At 38.3% G+C, this 20,117-nt stretch overlaps 1 protein-coding gene across 2 annotated transcripts in view; it reads right to left on the bottom strand.

Annotated features, from left to right (window-relative positions):
* Positions 1-5,015: 5,015 nt before the first annotated feature.
* soga1 (suppressor of glucose, autophagy associated 1) overlaps positions 5,016-20,117 on the bottom strand; it is a 50,548-nt gene continuing 35,446 nt past the window's right edge. Inside the window, exons 6-14 of one of the 2 annotated variants that reach the window (XM_058763735.1) lie at positions 19,917-20,045; positions 18,253-18,378; positions 17,867-18,097; positions 16,301-16,447; positions 15,997-16,164; positions 11,630-11,890; positions 10,496-10,566; positions 8,957-10,412; positions 5,016-8,693 (exon numbers count right to left, since the gene is read on the bottom strand). In XM_058763735.1, the coding sequence (XP_058619718.1) occupies positions 8,541-8,693; positions 8,957-10,412; positions 10,496-10,566; positions 11,630-11,890; positions 15,997-16,164; positions 16,301-16,447; positions 17,867-18,097; positions 18,253-18,378; positions 19,917-20,045 (2,742 nt within the window). In that variant the 3' untranslated portion in view covers positions 5,016-8,540. Of the gene's footprint in view, positions 8,694-8,956; positions 10,413-10,495; positions 10,567-11,629; positions 11,891-15,996; positions 16,168-16,300; positions 16,448-17,866; positions 18,098-18,252; positions 18,379-19,916; positions 20,046-20,117 lie in introns of both variants that reach the window. The other variant, XM_058763734.1, reaches the window with a different exon arrangement.

Here is a 20,117-nt window from a genome sequence, read left to right on the forward strand (position 1 = left end):
TTTTTATTACGCTTTGTTACAAATGAAGTCCTAACTAGTGACAGGATGGACACCCGCAGGAAAGACAAATCACAAATGAGATCTTTTTAAATAAATAAATTGTTTCTCTTAGAGAGTAATGACATTATATGGAGGGCAAATGGAAACTTTTGCCTTTCAGATTAGTCTCCTGAAAAAAAGAAAAAAACACTATCGAGATAGTCTCCTATAGAGATGCAGAAGAACAAGAAAGATCTCAAGAATGTCTCAAAAAGTGCTCAGGTTTTTATTTATATATATTTATATTTCTCTTTGTTTCATTTATTTTCTATTTCGGTTTAAGTTCAGTTTTAGTTTATTTCAAGTAATTTTAATGCTCCAACTTGAACTTATTTCAGAGCAAATCTTGTTCCAAAGCAACATTTTTCATTTGTTTAATTAGTTTTTTGTTGTTTAATTAGTTTTTCCATCTGATATTTATTTTAACCTTATTAACAAAAAAAAATAAAAATAAGAGTTTTAGTTAATGATAATAAACCTTTCAAACTTAAAAAAAAGGCAAGTGTTTTACAAGGTGGTGATTTAAATTTGTACAGCGTGATTCATTAAACATGAATTTTAGAAAAAAGTAAACAACTGTCAGTGGGGCGTAAGCAAGTTTTTTTTTTTTAATTAAAAAAAAAACTGTACAAATAAGATTAAAATAATTAAGGTGAACAACCCCCCGGTTCACCTTAAATAGTTAAGAATCGCCATGAGACTGTGTGACCATTAAATCATCTGAGCTATGAAAAAACATCCTTTATGCCATAAAATGTTCCTCTGGACTTTCACCTAACAAAACTGAAAAGTTTTTTTTAGTTTCTATGTTGTTGTGTGGTTATCAAGCTAGTGTTTACTGAGAGCAGGTTTGTTTTAGTGCTCTCATCAGTACGTCTACTCAACCTGCTTGTTTTTCCCCCACTTTCACTCTTAGGAAACACACACCCTTCCTTCAAATAGAGCGCTGTGGCCAAAACACACCTCACAACTATCTCAGTGCACTTTCCCTCAGAGCGGCGGGGAACGGAGAGCGATATTTCCAGCTCAGGTTGGCTCATAATCTGCGGCGACTGTTTGCCTGCATCCTGTGTTTGTATTTTATCCGCCTTCCATCAGTGTGACGGCTGACTGATGTGATCTGGCAGAGTAATTACAGCCGAATGGAACTGTTTCATGCACACAAAACATACTGGCTTCATTTGATCCCTGACGTTATTTATTTGCTAATTCATTCTAATTGTTTACTTGCGAACATATGTAGACTTCAGATGCAAAACAGACTGCAGAAGAAACTGTTCGAGAAGAAACTGCTCTTTTCAGTAAGTTTGCTGCAGTCAACAGGGACGCTCTCGTTTCTCCAGAATGACCTCTGCATTAGTGCAGAGTGTGATTGATTTGGGTGGGGTTTCGGTCTTGTGGGATCTCTGCCTAGCGGTCAAAGTACCGACAGCTCTATAGCAGCTAAGCTTGAGAATTAGGTTTGGTCTTATGGGGGTTTTACAGGCACGGCACTCTGGGATTTCAAGTACTGCTGCCTTAAATCTATGATTATTAAGTGGAATCGACAGATATTTTGCACATTTGTTCGTTTCTCTAAGACTGACTCATTTTATAGGCCTCTTTCCACCATCCCAGTTGTTTCTGATTCACCGTTCCTTTTCCTTATGTTCAAGGGCACATAAATTGTTAATTTATTTGCAAAGAGAGAAACAATTAATAGCCTGTGGCTTTTAGTTTAAGTCCCAGTCTGACAAAATCAGACTTGACAGCTTGAACAATGGTGGAAAGTACTGAGGACGCTTTCAAAATGAATGAATTCTAGCCACTTTCCCAACCATTTGAGAGTTAGGAAAGGAAATAAAGGATGAATTTAGTGTTTCCTGAAAGTTATACATTTTAAAGTTAAATGCATCAATCTGGGCACTTTGGGAGCAAAATTAAGAGCTCCAACCCCTTTTCAGTGACCAGACTGAAAATAGTAAAAGGTCTTTGTATAGTGGACTCAAACGCCGTTTTAGTTGTGATAGTGTCTCAGTCCATATCACATTCACACTGGTATTTTTAATAAGGTTTTTTTTTTTTTAAATAAACAATAATTAATAATAATAATATTTATAGTAATTGTTATTAGTAATATCCCTTTAATGATAGGTTAGGTTAGGTTAATAATCATTTTACTTTTCAGCAGTAAAATTGAATACTGTATTCCAAGAGCTTTTATTTTTGCAGGGAGATCTTTAAGTTTCTGTGGCAACAGGTTTACAAATGCTTCTCATTACAAATCAAGTGAAAGGCTGTAATCAAATGTTGGAAATTATGTAAATGGAAAAATAAACTGGTGGATGTTGCATTCCCAAATGCACGTTAAACTTAAATGTAATTTTATCACAGTTACAATTTGAAGTTTTATAAGAAGTACAATTTCAATTTTAGTTCAAATGATGCTTTGCCAAAGAAATCGCGCAAAACATTATAGTAGAGATCTTTTATGTTAAATTGTTTTATGTTAAAGTGTAAATGCCAAGTTCTGTCATGAAACTCGAGATGGCACAGAATGATAGGTCGTTAACGCAAACTGATGATATTCACAGCGTTAAACAACTTGGCACAAGCTGATTGGTTCATGTTGCATACGCAGCCACTGAGTTTACTGCTTTACATTTAAGTGGTTGGTTAGCATTCTCTAGACTAGAGAAGTTCACAGAGTGCTTTCAGAGTTCCTCTGAAACCCTCCACCTCCCCAGCTCCACCTGTATAGATCTGCTATGGGTTATTATATATGCTATTTGTGAAGCAGCAGTAGGTCTTATACAGCAACATATCGGCGTATGTATTGGCAGTAGCAAGCAAGCAGCAATAATCTACAACAGCAACAGTAGCAGCATAGCAGATCTATTCTGCCAAGACCAAATACATTAACATTGTCATATCCATTACCATGCTAAAATCTTTGAAGAGTTGTCATGATAGAAATATATTTTGTTTGTTATGTAACTGGCAGGACAAATTAGACTATGATGCATTATCCTAAAGCTGGGAGCATGTGTTATATCTACCTGAACTATCTATGCTATGTGAGAGAGAAAATTCCAGTGCTTTTTTACCAGGGCTTCGGCAGGGATTTACAAGATAAGCAGTATCACCCTCTTCTTCCTCGACCTACATAAGCTTCAGTGGCCACCTCACTGCAAGCTACTGATTTCCATCTAATCAGGATGAGCTTACAGGACATCTGACTCAGCATCAGAGCCAGTGAAGAGCTTGACTGTGCTATTGAAGGGGTTTGTCTGGGAAATAGAATTGTCTTGAGTTTTGTGCGTTCTTGTTGCATTTAAAATAGGTCAGGGTTTAAGATCAGTGAAAAATGTCTAATGACGGCCTTAGCTACCAGATATCATTGCACCGTCCACACCACATAAAAATAAATAAAAATATACCTAGGAAAAATATATAAAAAATTGATAACTGTGATAATTCCAATAGCAGAGTTGAATTTAGCTTGGTAAGGCCAATATATTCCTTAAAATTGCCAGAAAGACCAAGTTATTATTTTAATTATTTAATAATTATAATTTTAAAATTAATTTAAATGCAAAATTATATTTGCGGTAACAACATAGTCCCCACTTAGATGATAATAAAACTCCAACAGTTATTTTGATTATGAAATAATTATTTTTAAAGAAGAAAATGTCACATAATGTCAGTATAACAAGGCTGAATACAGTTAATGCATTTTCTGAGAAATGCAGAAATTATGTATTTTTATGTTTTATGTGTGATATTTAATTTCAATAAAATGAAAATTTAAATACAATTCATTGTTTTAATTCTACAAAACCTATTAAAGTAATAGTGATGCTGAAAAATGGATGATATTTAATAAATAGCAATAGCATTTAAAAATAAAACTCATTAATTCCAAAATGTAGAAATGAACACAAACACAATCACTGAACTTACTAGATTGTTGTACTGAAGTTCGTCCTGCCCATTTGTATGGGAAAGACAGCACTGGTTACAAACTGTGTGTGTATGTTTATGCTCAGCGGAGAATGAAATGGAATGTATTATTGCTGTGCATCACAGCTTGAAAGCAAAAACCCTCATATGACATTCAGAGCCATAGCTTTTCCCTTACGGTTTCTTTTTCCCTTTTCTTCTCAGCCTCTTGCGCTGAATCACACCATGAATGTTAATGCCGGTGTCATCACATTGTGACAGGAAATCTCTTTTTTTTTGAATGATGCAACTGTTTGGTCACATCCTGTATCTCTGTCTCTCTCTCTCTGTGCTCAGATTCAAATGTAAACTAGTTTATTTTCAAAAAAGGAAAAAAAAAAAAAAAAATCTTAGCTGGCAGGAAAATGACCCTGAAGAAAATCACAGATGTTCTTCCCAAGTGAACCCGACACCACACACACATGCAACGATACACAAATGATCGAGAGTTTCCGTTCCGTGGTCCCTTTATCAGCTAGTGTTGTGTGTGTGTGTTATGTGGGAAGAAGGAATCCAGCTGGACTGAGACTCACAGTCCACAGCTGGACATGAACCATCATATCCTAGAGCTAGATTTAATACACCACTCCGTCACTCTTTCTACCCGCTTCATTTACTTTTCCACCATCTTTATTCCAAAGGGGAATAAAGAGATGAGTAATTTTCTCCACAACAGATGCATATACTTAAACACATTTACGCTTAAATTAAAAGAATGTGCTCAGTTCAAGTCTCCATAAAATGGCTTGACGAGTGCAGATTGAAAAGTAAAAAATTAATCACAAAAATAATTGTGTGAATAATTTTAACGACAGCTGGTGTACTTAGTCTGTTGTACAAACAAGAAATCAATGCTAATTACTTTTTTCATAACATTTTAGATAACATATGAACAGTTATAGTAGGCTGATTAATTATCAGCCAATGTTATTTTGATAAACTACTGTAGTTCGCAAGCAGACATCAAAAAGGATGAAAGAAAGTCTAACAAGAAATTTTCAGCACTTTTATTTTTAAAATGTTTCTATTTACACAAAATCTTCTCATGTTTTTAATTCAGGAGAGGAAAGGTACAGAATTCAAGCTCAAGTTGGCAGAGACATTCAACATTTCCTACACGAGGATAGAAAGAGTACAAATTGTGTATTTATTTACAGTATATTTGATTTCAAGTTAAAACATTTAGAAAGGTTTCTCAATGTCCATCTGTCGTCATCTTTTTTCATTTGAAAGAGATTTCAAATGAAAATGAAAAAGAAATATACACGCATTCTCTTTATAATAATTTAGCAAACAATATTGACAACAATAAGCGACAAGGTGTTGTATATATTGCTAGGCATTAAAACAGGGTGTTGTGATGACACGGGAGTGATGGAGACCAATATTATGAACAGGAAGGCCAATCAGAGAGCTGCTCCCATGAAAACAATATCTTTAAATCTAAAACCACCAACCACATGACCTTTTAAACCGCTGTCACTGGTTTAAGAATTACTATAAAACTGTGTGTAATTGGTATCATTTACATTCTTCTGCTAAATTTAGGGAAATTTCCATTTTCAAACCACCAGTAGGGTTTGACGTAAGATTTCAGCATAGTGGGAGCGCTCAAACGAAAGGCTCCTGAATTAAGGTCATTCCCCCTGTTTTTTCAGAGATCATGTGACCAAAATCAGAAGCACGAATACCACGACTAAACAGGTTAAGGGGCACTTGAAGGGACGGTACACCGTTTGTCTGATATGTATAAGTGGGCAAAGCTACATCATCAGACTCAACTCAGGAAACATTCAAACAAGTTAAAATGGCTTATAAAGAAAGGTTGGACTGATTATATTAGCAGATTTCACTCGTAGATGTCCTCAAACTGTATTTTGGCTTCTGTAATAAATTACAATATACACTATAGATTGAATTTGCACTTCATTTAACTTTAGGAATACAGACTTTGTCTCATTTTTGTCTTTTTCAAAAAACAAAGGGGTTCAGTAGTTAACAGCAGTCTTCTAAGAACATCTGTTGTATCATTGCCATCATTAGATGGTTCCTCATAAACCTACTCCTAAAAAATATCTTGTTGCTTAAATTTTTTTTCTTAAAGGCACTCTAGTGACCTTCAAAATGAAACATGAATGGGTTAAACGTAATGTGAGATACAGTTTTGAGATAAGAGGTAGCTGTGGGACATATGGCAAGGCTGTGACAGATAAAGAGGACACACTGTCTGGGAAATAATAGGCTGGGTTTATAATATCTGACTGTCTTTTCTTTTTTTGGCCAGACATTGAGAAATGTGATATTCTGAAACTTTACTAATGCCCGATTTATAAAAGAGCTGAATCAACAAATCCTTATGGCTCGAGAAATGCATACAAAAATGTTTCATCTAATGTACTCTCATCAAATCTAAGAAAAGCACCAGCGAAAAGACTAAACTTCAGTTTCTGCAGCACCACTCCAACTGGAGATTGGAGAAAACACATTACAAACATACTTGACTGCTGCAGGAGCACATACAGGGAGGCACACACTCATATTACGGTAACTGCATAGCTACATGAACGGTCAGATTATGGATTATATTTTGGGATTATCTGATAAAATCTCACTAATCTCAAAATCTCACTATGGCCAATTAATTAGCATTCAGTGTTTCCGTCTTAAACATATCTCTGTTTATATATGTAATATCTGCATAATTAGTATTTTGTGAGGCTTTCAAATGTGTTCTGGAAAATAGGATTATGGGGTTTAGTCAGGGTAGACGACATTCAATTTGGCATGAATGAGGCTGTAAGAGATTGACATACTGCCACAAGTGCCGCAATAGGGCATATAGGGTGTCCCATTTGCCATTTTAGGTTTCAAAAGGGTGCTTACGAGCTCCCCATTAGGCCAATAAGCACCATTTTTACTGAGCTTGCACTGATATAAACAGTACAGTTACTACCAGTCTATGCAGCATTATTTGACCAATGTTATGCCTTAAAAGTCGACCACAAGCATGTTATTTAGAACAAGGTCTCGGTTCAATAGGTTTTCTAAAGTCACAGCTAATTTTCCCGACTCAAGTTTCCCGACTCACAGAATTTATCCCAACACACAATAGTACCACCTATTAAACTGAATGTACTTCTATCTCATGTTTTTCATTCCCATCAAATGAAAATTGGCGCCTACCCTGACTGAAGGTACATTAGGTTTATTTCAGCATAATGATGGAGGATGAAGAGGTAGACACAGAGAAAATAAAGAGGAGGATTGCAGAAGATGCACCTAGCAGCATGTCTTCTGTAGAACTATAGGGTAAGAATAAAAATGACAATTACTTTAAAATTCATGAGGACATCCTAGCCAGGGAATGGAGATTTACGTGTTAATGTTAGTGTTCAAACACTTCAAACAGTACAAAGTACCAAAGCAAACAAAACAACTGCTATCCTCCTACCCTACAGCTACCAACGTGCTCTTTGTAGACATCTTCAGACAGCATAATAAGGATATTAAGTTTTAAAAAGGACAGATCCACAATGCAATATGATCAATCGTATCATCCAGTCCTTTTTTAGAGAAATCCAGGGATAGATTCAGAGTTTCATATTTTGGCTGGTTTGAAAATGGAAGATGGTCCCAAGTAGTTGCAGAGCCTATATAGTGGTTGAAACAAGCTAGCTTGATGATTGTCTATAGAGAACATAAACTTAATACCAAATTGAGACCACGTTGAATTTGGGTGATAACACCTTTCTTAACCATTGAAGTGAAAAGTTGTCTATTGTAGATTCAAAAAGTTGAGAACTTGTAGAATCCATCAAGGGCTGGTTACAGGACAATTTTACAGCTACTCCAAGCAATGCTGTTTGTGGTCAAAAGTAAGGGCCACTGGGCAGTTGTCAGAGAAAATCATAATCTTACTGAAGGCCATGTTGAGGTTCTTGGTTTGTGTAGTTCAGTTGCGAGCTGTATGTTCCCTTTATATCTACATGACTTCATTAAGACCTGGTGTCAACTTGGTTTGGATCACTCAAGTTCTTCCATGGGGATTGAAATGGCTGGCTAAGCTGTCCTGGTGGCTGGACGAAGAACAGAGGAATGGCAGAGTTTAAGGAGAGGTCTGACTGGATGACTGTGGAATGGTAGAATGGTGGAGTTTAAAGGCCTGGCTGGTTTACGCTGGAATGATGGACTTACAATGTGAAATCTGGCTGGTTGACAGTGGAATGGTGGACCTAAAGGGGAGGTCAACTCTTTCCCCTTCCTTGGCATTAAAGTGTGCTGGTTAAACTGAGGTCTGGTTTGGATACTTTCCAGATGCAGGAATTCTTCAAGGTCCCATTGTTGTAACCCTGAAGACTTTTATTGAAGGTATGAAGTATGTATGTGTTTGTTTAAGGGTGCGTCTGTGTGTATTGGCGTATGTGGCAGTGGATTTGTGTGGCAGTGTGTGTGGGGTGAGTGTTGACAGTTGTCTTCTTTGTGTACTTTTTGGGTGTCAGAAGAGGCCACCCTCATTCTCATTCATTACTGGTATCGAATCGTTCTTCGGTTCCCATGGGTGACTCTTGCACTCGATGTTTGCACTGGCCATGGTTATGTCGTGTGGTGGAGCGGGAGTGGCGGGCAAAGCAGGAAGTGGCCGTTTGTGAGCTGCAGTCACAAACTGAATCCTGCAAAGAAAAAAGATTTAAAAGATTTTAAGATATTTGCTTGATTCAGGGTTTATGCTTTGGAGGAAGAGGGGAGTTTGTATAAAACAAGGCTGGGCAATTTCGGTCCTGGAGGGCCACTGTCCTGCAGAGTTTAGCTCCAACCCTAATCAAACACACCTGAAGTTGCCCAGCCCTGGTATAACACAATCAGAGGTTCATGATTAAATGCAATCAACCAGATCAACAGTGGTGACACTAGAACCTGTATTAGACTGTCTCACCTCCAAGGTACTAGAGCTTGAGCTCATTGCATCCTTTCCGGTGGCTACAATCTCATCTCTTTGTGTTTTCATAAACCTCTTATTGACGATCTTCGTGATGTTGTCTGTGCCAATCAAGACTCCAGGTAGGCATTCAGGCTTTGGTTCGTCCATGGTGCCTGCTGGCACAGTCCTGCCGCAAACATTGCGGAGAAACTCCTGGACCATGCCATATTTCTGAGCTCCCGCTTCTCCTAGACCGATACCTATGCTAGGACAGGAGGGTTTCCCAGCAGCTTGTCTTCCCGAGCATGGATCTGCTTTCCATAATGATTCAACACTTCCGGAGTGTTCCACCACACTGAAGAGACTGGTCAAGCCATCATTGAGGCCACTAAGCACTGGGCTGTCTCGGGTGGTGGTGGAACGTGCCCAGGCCGAACCGTTCTGAGATCCACTACGGTTATGAAGATTCCATACACTGCGATCCCTTGAAGATGTTGAGGAGGTCTCCAGTTTGGAGGAGGAGGTGGAGACCCTGCGGGTAAGCTTAGGTGAGCCATATTTCGGTGAGCAACATGGTCTATCTATGCGACTGTGGACTTTCTCTAGAGATGAAGAGATCTGTCGGGAGCGTGCAGATGAAAGTGAGGTTGATGGACGAGGAGACCATGCTTTCCCTTGAAGGCCTCTAGTTGTTGGAATGGGTACATCGGTTTGTAGGCCAATGCTGACAAACTGTGCTGTTTGCGTTCCTGTACTTGAAACACCAACTGTCTGGCTCCCTGTATCTTTGCTGCACTTCCTCTCCAGAGAACTGGAACGAATGGCCTGTCGCACACAGTTGGTCATCTCCTTCATGTCATCACTAAGGTTGCCTGAAATTTCCAGTCCGTGGAATGGTGCAGAACCTCCCGTCCGTCCTTCAAGCAGGTCTCTATGCTGCTGTGAAAGTGAGCTCAACCATTGCTCATAAGTGGATGAGGAAGTGGTCAACAAAGGTGCAGATGCAGCAGTCTGACCTGATGGATCTATCATGGCTAGATGGTCTCTAGATGATGATCCTTGCTGAGGATCCTGCTGGGCCTTTTCTTTGACTGACCTCCTCTCCATCCTCCTCACAGTTGGAGGGCTGTAATAGATGCGAATACCTGTCTTATCTGGAGCGGTGTAACTTCTCTGGATGTACTCCTTGCTCAACTCCAGTCCAGGGAAGCTGCTGTTAGAGTTGGTGCTTGGGCAGTCCCATGTCTTAAACTGGTCACACTTCTCCAGCATTGCAGAATCATTGGTCAGGTATTTCCAGTTCTTCTTATTGAGATTACTTAAGTCGGTACAAGCCAGAATGGAGGCAGGAGCAGTAGTTTGATGCTGTGGAACATTGCACTCTGGTACTCCGCTGACCTTGTGACCAGGAAGGAACAGACTGGTGTCCAGCAGACTCTTAAATTCAGAGAGGGCAGAAATTGATTTGGTCCTGTAACGAGAATGGGGATTATAATAAAACAGTCACGTCTGATAAAACAAGGCACAGTTAAGACCTTAATCAAGTCAGTTTACCTTTGCAGTCCTGAACCACTGGTGGCTGCGTCTGCTGAGATTTCCTTTTCAGATGTTTTATCATGCAGAGCCTGAAAAGAAAATTATCTATTTTTAGTGAAGTTTTACAGAGCAGCATGCCATGGTCATCCCCCCGCACAGTACTCCCATTCATGCATGTGGTATTACTGAGTCAGCCGATATTCTCTTTAGTAAATGAGATCATTCAAAACAGCTAGTTTCCTCTGCGGGGGTAATGATAGTGGTATGGTTCACCACGTCCATGTAAATGACCCAAATTCTCTCAATGAGGCATGGTATTAGACCTTTCTCATTCAGGATGTCATATGAAACAGAGGAGCACTGAGCTGGACTGTCACAAAAAGAAAGACAAAAGAGAAAGAAGGGGAAAAAACTATATAGTCTCATCTCTTTTTCCAGCCTCATTACTTACAGTGTGGTTAGTACAGACACACTGACCACATTGTGTCATACTACTTTCCAATTGGACTCTGCACACTGTGCATAGCCACATGGATATGCAAAACCATCAGTTTCTAGATAAGTGATGCAACATGCAGAGAGCCTGTCGGCAGGCGCTCTGCGGAAATGTTTAGAGATGCTGTCATATCCGTCCATTATGTGAGGGGAGCCCTAAGTCAGTGAAGGAAGTCTGGGGATAAACTATGTGGAAAATATGTCATGACGACACCCTCACAGACCCAAATAAAACAGCAGCTTAAAAGGACTCAGAAAAACATGAAAGCAGGGGAACAAGATTTGGAAATACACAACAAAGCTTCCAGGCCTTTTAATGCACTTAAAATTTGACCATAAAAGAATTTGTTCACCATAAAATTTGTTCACCCAAAAATAAAAACTCGGTCATTTCCTCACCCTCATGTTGTTCCAAACCCATATGATTTTATTCTGTGGTGAACAAAAAGAGAAATTCTGAAAAAGTCTGCTGCTTTCAGAAATATACTATATAATATTTTATGTCTTTTCAAAAATGTACAGAAGACTTAGTTGAGACCACTTTTTGGTGTTTTTGTGTCCCTTGAAACTTGAAAGTGTTCCACAAAAACAAATAAACAATAACAGAATTTCAATTTTTGAGTGAACAAATCCTTTAACCCCCATATGACATCTGACCTGTGTGCCTTTGCTCTGGGCTTCTCGTAAACGCTGTTCCCATTGATTTCTTTCCTGGTTGAAGTGCTCCAGAAGCTCTAGCCTCTCTCGGCCCCAGTTCTTCTCACTGATCTGCAGTTGTTTGGTGAGGTCCATCACAGCAGCGTAAGAGTCCGCCAACAGGTGTTGATGCTCTTCCCGCTCCTTTTTAAGCGCCCCCTTGAGGTCTGGAGAATCCTTTTCACCCCCAGCCACAGAAGCCTTCCCCATCTTACCCTCCAGCTGATGACAAATATAAAGTACAAAGTGAGAGGGTGAGATAAAAAGAGAACACTTGATGTCTTCAAAAGTGGAAGAGTAACCATAGAAACAGCCCTATAATACACAGTAAGCATTTACAGTCATATACTGTCAGCTGCAGCAACCTGACATGACATTTTAGTTTATTTGCCCTACACCATTAAATTGGTGTATATATTTAATAAAATATAAATATATAACCATCCAACATGTAGGTTACTTAGTTTCTACATTGTAACAGATTATAAGAAATTTAGCATTACATCACTTGCTCACCAATGGATCTTCTGCAGTGAATGGGTGCCGTCAGAATAAGAGTCCAAACAGCTGATAAAAACATAACAATAATCCACAAGTAATCCACATGACTATAGTCCATCAATTATGGTTTTGTGAAGTGAAAAGCTGCATGTTTGTAAGAAACAAATCCATCATTAAGGCATTTTAACATATGCTCCTGGCCAAAATATGAGTCCATAATCCATGTCCATCCCCTGCTGGCCTCGCGCATCAAATCCACCAACATATTTGTTTAGAATGGTTTTGGCTTATAACCTGTTTTCACTGAAGAAAGCAATATTATGGGTGCAGAACTCCTAGATAGAGGTATTTTAGCCAGAAACAACATGCTTTTATCAGCTGTTTGAACTCTCATTTTGACGGCACCCATTCACTGCAGAGGATCCATTGGTGAGCAAGTGATGTAATGCTAAATTTCTCCAAATCTGTTCTGATGAACAAACAAACTCATCTACAACTCAAGAATAAAATAAAATAGAAAGCGATTCTGCCAAGTACTATATTTAATACACTCCATGTTGTTTGCAGTTAACAACTTGAATTTTACAGGCTCTATACATCGTATTGGCTGTTTTACAGCTGCTTCAAACATGGCTCATCCAATTAGATTGTTATGATACTTGGTTATATTTTGTATTACGTTTCCAGCAATAGTAATTATGAAGCCAGCCTACTCTTTATCCCCCATCCTCATTTAAATTCCTTCTGCTCTCTCAGTTGGAGCCGCAAATCTACAGAACTCATAAATTTTGTGAGCGTACGCGAGTCAGGTTATTAAAACACACAGCCTGCTGGGAACTCATCAGACAATCAGTGACTAGCTTCTCACGGTGATAATGCCTAATGAGTTTTGCTTTGGATGGCAATGAGAGGTTAATGGGTTGATGTGGTTTATTAAAGAGGGTGAAAGTTATTTGTTCCAGATACCTCCTCATAAACCGTAGTGATTATAGGAAAGAAGAAGGATCCAGAAAGGCTTTTATTTCCATCAGACTGTTGACGTGGCTTTGTGGATTGTGATTTATTTTAATCACTTTTGACTCACATCATATATTAATAATAGGTGACAATGTGCAGCATCAACAGAGGACTTTATAGCATTATCCTAACAACATTACTGGTATCAATAACCTGTCTTGTTAATGCAGTGATAAATCATTTTCTGTGACAGGTTGTTATTAGTGCCACAGAGGTTACAGCTAATACTAGAGCGTCAAATCCCACCTCTCCCATTCCTTGTATTATCGCAAGGCTTATTCTCTGAACCATATTCTTAGAAAAACAAAGGAAGTGCAGAAAAAAACGAGGAGTGGCATGGAGGAAGGGAGGCCTGTAATATCGACCTATCAGAGCAGTAATGGTGAAAGCGGCAGTCTAGTGTCATTAGGATCTCTGGAGAGCAGAGGGCTATTGCTTTTGGTGCAATCTATGGTATGTGTGCTTATTTTTTCTGCTGTAACCTTTACAACAATAAAGGGAGGAGGGTGAGTATTTTAGTTAATCTAAACACAACAGATTGCATGGCCTGGTTCTTTACACACTGATTAAGGCATCTACAAAGTAAACACACTTGACTTAAAGCTGTAGTGCAGGTTCTGCTCCATTAGCAGTATTTTCTGTTTTCTATTTATTGTCTAATGTGGTATACCGCTGTATAATGAGTACAATGGCATACGTGTCTTAAAATCTTACTTATATTGCTGTCTTATATTGCCATATTACCTGCTCTTTAGATACTTTCATTGCTATCAGCCACTGAAAACCCATACTAGATGAGCACTATTATAAAGTGCCAAGTGCCCCAGTGTTCACACTCTATTGGGAAATCATACTGCGACTGGCTTACTTACAGTTGTTTCTGTACATTAAACTGGTATTTCAACTGTAAAGATGGCACACCAACTAAAGTTTATTTAATACTCAATCGAAATAACCTGATTTATGTAATAACCTGACAGATTTATTCAAATATTCAAACACATATTAAATATTGAAGACAATACGTTCAGTAAAAATGTCATGAAAATGTAATACAGTGCATATATTTAACAAAATGCTCCTCTAGACATTTTTCTAGCTAACTATCAAGTTTATGGCCATTTAATTTCTACCTTTAAGTAAATGTAACATTGTTACTTTTGTTTACAAGCTGTTTTATTGATGTCTTTCTGTGCTTTTTTTTTTTTAAGCAAAAATTCTGATGTTCAGTTGTTTATTTTGTGCAATAACTAGTAGTAAAGAGCAAGAGATGATCAGTTCATGTGCTGCTTAAACAGGTAGATTCAACAATCTGTCATACCACATTAAAGAGCATCAAAATGGCATTTATTATTTGAATTTTGTCATTATTGTCCCCATTTGTAAGCTGAGACTGTTTTATATCAAAAGTAATAAACCACGTTTATTATGATTACTAGATGGTATGCACTCTACAAATAATGTTCAGTGAAGTTTTGTTCAAGCATCAACTGAAAACAGCATAGAATAAAAAATCTTGCTCCAATAAAAATGTCAACCTAGCCCTAGCGTCCACACAGCTGACAGGTTTACCTGTTGTAGCTTATCCATATTTCATGCACGGAATAGACACTTACAATCAAAACGTGCCATTTTCCATCATTGACAAAATTCACTGCATCACTACTTTATTCCAAATTTGTTTCTCATCTGTAGCTCTCCGTGTTTATAACACTGATCCACAAACTGTGTCCAAGTCCTCTTCCTCCCCAGCTCATTAATTCCGCCATTTAAGTAGACTGCAGTCATGAATGCATCTCAGAGCAAAGATATTAAACTCATCTTTCACCATCATGCCCAGAAACAAGCCTGTAAGCACACGCACTCCCTCTCGCCCCCCAGTGAAATGCCACATTGCTGCTGACACACTGCAGATGGCTCACACAGCTCTCTCCCCAGAATACTGGTGCATGACCAACACCAGATCAAATAACAAAATTACAGGCCACATCCAGCATCTTTTCAGCCTGTGTGACAGCAAACTGATCGCAATAAATGTATCTGGCTTCAAAAGCTCTTCTCCAGAGGTTTCCAGAATGAATCTCCCAAGAGGAATTACTGTAATCTGTGTATGTTAAATCAATGACTATGGCCCTGAGTGCAGGAGTTAAATTACCCAGTGAGATCAATGTTAAAGTAATTACTTTACACCTACAGTGCAAAGTACCTATAAAATGATTCACCTCTATGGACTCTTTCAGATTTTATTGTGTTAAAAGCCTAAATGTATTTAACAGATAATTTAACAGAGACAAAGCACTCTGTAATGTATTTACAAAGTACTCTATAAATCAATTATCTTTTAACAGAAAGTAACAGAAAACGACTGCATGCGTATTATTCCTTCCACTGCTGTAAATCTTTAATAAGAGCATTTTTGTAATTACAAATTACAGGTACTTACAGGTATCTTTTTTTTTTTGGCTATGTATTAGTTCAGTTTTGGTCTCTCCCTTCATAACAACATTTTCCTTTAAACTGCTTTCAAATCTTTAAGGGATAATTCCAGCTAAGATAAGTTTTCAACAACTGTCCACAGTCCTGCTGCTGACATAGATTGATCTACACAAATTTACTGTTGGCTACAGGAATATTTTGATTTAAAATTCAATTTACGCTTTTATTAAAAAAGTTTCAAAATGCAAAACAGTAAACAAACTGCATTTTCAGGCATTTACTATGTAAAATGAAGACGTTGAGTTCTTTAGAAACAAATTTTGGCACTTGAATTATGGAAAAGACCAGTTATAAATTCAGCCATTATCACTCACCTGAGTGATAATGCTCTTGAGTTCCATCCGTTCGACTTCCCATGATGCTTTAGCACGGGCAAACTGCTGCGTTAACTCATGTGAACTCTGACGCTCCTCGCGCAGCTCAGCGCTAAGGTCCTGAAGCGCCACCTTCAGGTCCGACAGAGTACTACCGAATCCACCAGGCTGCTGAGGACAACAGGTGACGGAAGCCGATTACATTTGCATACCCATGAAGCCTTGACCATAATAAGATTCAAATGTAAAGCATGTTAGTATCGTGCAGAAGTTAGGCGTTGTTCCAATCTCTGTTTTAACCCACCTGTGGGCAGCTTTTCTCTGCCAGGCTGTGCTCTTTGGGTGTAGGGTTGAGCGGCTGTTCCTCAGCAGCTGACATCTTGTTGTCTCCATAGTGGGAAGACAGGCCATCTTCCTCAAGCAGGATATGAAGATCTTTTACACTGTTAACCTGGAAAAACATATTGGACTTAATATTTACAAAGTACCCGGTTTAAAAATTTTGCAGTCGGTAACATGCTCTCTTATGCTAACCAAGGCTGAATTTATTTGATTGTAATACATTAAAAACAGTAATATTGTGAAATATTATTACAATTTAAAATAGCTGTTTCCTGTTTTAATTTATTTTAAAGGGGTAATGAACTGAGAAACCAAAATTCCTTTGATCTTTTGACATAAGAGGTCATTGTTCTATAAAAACATCCTGTAAGTTTTAGAACTCAAAACTTTGTCATTAGCCTAAAAACAGCCTACTGAAGCCAGTCTACAAAAACGACAGCTTTTGGAATGTTCTACTGTATGCTATAACAGTGTGGATAAGCACTGCCTCCGCAGAAGAAGATCAATGCCTCGACATCACTGCCTGTTTAGCCCCACCCACCAAATCGCACATGTAGTGTTTACGAGAGAGGCGAACATGCTGGTCTAAGTAGAAACCAAACGATAAAGATGGCTCTGAAGACAACAAGATGCTGGGCAGTGCCAAGCTGTGCAAAAAACAGTCTTTGCATTGTCTTCCTTCCTTCGTTTACAAACAAGGCACAATTCGACACAGGATTTTCAAAAAGATTGAAACTAAAAGAAGATGCTGTGCCGACTATATTGGATCTGACAGTAATGTCACAACACACAAGTGAACACCGTACATGGTCACTATTGCTTTGGCTCTTCTTACAGAGGGCTTGATATGTATTGAGTTATTTATGCTTTTTGACCTAAATCACAGCAGCGTCCATCTGTGAGGAATGTACACTGTCAAACATACACAACATTAGCCAATCATAACAGTGGGCATTTACTTCTGAGTCTACAATCCGCCACGCCTATTCAAACAGAGCGTTCTGATGAGGGGGGTCAAAACAGGACAGAAAATAGCCTATTACTTTTAAATTATGATGTTTTTTGATGTAAAAATCTTGGTAACATTATAAGCGAATAACAAAGGTGAATTTTCAGTCTTCAGTGTCACATGATCCTTCAGAAATCATTCTAATAGGCTGATTTAGTGCTTAGGAAAGAAATTCTTATTATTATCAATGTTGAAAAGTATCAATGTTCTAATATTTAGTATTTCTGTGATTAATTTTTCTTTGATTCTTTGATCAGTAGAAAGTTTAAAAGAACGGCATTTAAATGAAAGTTGTAATAGAAATCTTTTGTAACATTATAAATGTTTTTACTGTCATTTTTGATCAATTTTATTCACTAACCACCCACAATCCAGTTTAATTAGGCTCCAAATGTGAATGAATTGTGCCATGCAGATATGTGAGCATGTTTGCACCGTGCTCAGTATGTGCAAATAAACCTGTGTTCAGCACGCACAATTCATTCCTAGTGAATTCACCAAATAAAAATGGCTCCATACCTCTAGGATATCCTTGCTCTCAGTGTCTAGTTTCTTGCCGAGTCTCCACTGTTTGAGGAGCCAGCGCAGCTTGAGGCTGATGAGGAGCAGGCTCTCTTTGAGCTGCTGTGACTCCTGCACCAGCAGGTTTCTCTCCTGACTCCACAGCTTCTGCTGCAGACGTGTCTGCAGGCTCAGACTCTGCAGCTGGAAGTCACAGCGGAGGAGAGCCTTCTGATGCTCTTCCTGAAGCTAGAGAGAAAGAACAAGAGAGACATTAAAATTAAGGACTTGAGGACAAAGATGTCTGGAACCAATCAGACTTTAGGGTTAGGGATTTGCTTTATCAAGTGTTCAGTGTTTCAGAAAGATCTAAATTAGCACAGCGTGTATTAACGTGTTTGCACCTGAGAGAGTTTATGTGTGTCGTTGTGGCGCGCCTGTCTCTCCTGTGACAGTGCTTCCTGTGCTCCCTGAGCCTTCTCTCTCGCCTCAGACAACAGAGCGTGCAGCTCACCAACCTGCTCTGTCAGCTAGAGAACAACATGAAAACAGAAAGAAGGAGAGAGAATGCAAGTAATTGGTAAATGCTGTATTTGTAATACAAATAAACTGGAACAAATGGCAAAACTTGCTGCTTTGTAAATGTCAAATGTTTCTGTGCTACAATGGCAAAATAATAACCACATCAAATTAGATTAGAAACTGTCTGATCATGACATCAAGTTTGCAGAGAACACAGTCTGTATTATTTGTCTTTCTGTAAGACACAACCTAGTCCTAGAATAGTCGATTGTTTGGTCAACCAGATATTTTCTTAGATTTTGTTTTGATTAGTAGTTGGTGGTTTAAATGGGATAAATTTAAAGCATCACTGCTAAAAAATAATCATCAGCATGCATACACTTGCAGATGGGCGTCTTTGGCTGTTTGTAAGCCCTTTGTGTCACAGTCGTGACACAAATAACTAAAAATAAATAAATAAACAATTAAATTAAAAATAAACTAACTTGTTTCTTGAGACCCCTGCGTTCAACTTAAAAAAACACTTCTGATCAGGGTGAGGTGAAAAAACCTGCCTAAATATATATAGGACTTCTATATATGAGAATATAATATAAAATATTTGATTTTTTTTTTACATTGAACCCACCCTAAATTTTAAAACATGAAATCAGAGCTTGATCACGCTATCGCAGTTGTCTCTTTTTCTTTATGAAAATCGCATTTGCTAGTTAGAGGAAATGGTGGATGATAAATTGTTTGGGTGGAAACTGTTGATGGCTGGAGGTTTCACTGGAATGCTGCAAGGGCGTTTGGCACAGCGTGTGGGACACCAAATCACATAATGCGTTCTTTCATGATTTAAAGCTCGGCATAATGGACTATTTTTAATCATGATGTCAAAACTTTAAACTATCTTCAATTTAAATACTGCATATTTTTCAGGAGACATCTTGTGCAAACTTAACAGATCACTGGCCTTCCAAATTGCACCAAATTTACAAGAGAAAATAAAGAAGAAGGCATCAGTCTGTACAAACATCAGTTTCTGTACTGAGGTAAATATAATGTAAGAGCTTAGTGGGGTTAAGGCAAAACTAAACTACGTTGGCAGTGAGAACTATATTTGCTCATAACTCTGCATGGGTGAAAAGGCCTTGTTTTATTTATGAACTCATGAGTATTTTTATATTTTAACCACATAAATATTCTTCAGAGTCTATGAATGTCCCATTTAATAGACTTTGCAGTCATTACCTAAACCCTAATTTCCCAATTCCCTATGAACCTCAGATTTGACTCTTCATTGTAGCTTCTGAGCTTTTGAAATTTACCAGTTTTCAACTGAAAGAACTGAGAGCACCACTAATTCTATGGATTAAATGCATTCTGGGATTGCCTTATGCATGAAGGATGCACAACATGCTGCCTCTGATTTTGTCCAAAAGAGTTAGCTCACAAACTGTCTAGGCGAGCAATGGGTTTTGGAACAGAGCCTTTGTGTGTTCAATTGTAAGACACTAGCAGAAGTGAAATGTTTTTGTGTGTGCATGTTTTAGTGCCTTACCAAATCAGAGTTTGTTTCCTTTAAGTCAGATTCCTCATCTTTGTTGCTGTCTTTGTGGCTGTTGCTCCCCTCCTCTGCCTTGCACGGGTGAACTTTGACCTCACAGTCTGGCTGGTCTCTAGAGTCAGGCTGTTGCATGCATGCATGGGCAAGTTAATGAAGGAAAACAAAAAAACAACAATAAAAGACGAGCATGATAGA

Source organism: Onychostoma macrolepis, chromosome 23, assembly GCF_012432095.1.
Source record: "Onychostoma macrolepis isolate SWU-2019 chromosome 23, ASM1243209v1, whole genome shotgun sequence".
NCBI lineage: Eukaryota > Metazoa > Chordata > Actinopteri > Cypriniformes > Cyprinidae > Onychostoma > Onychostoma macrolepis.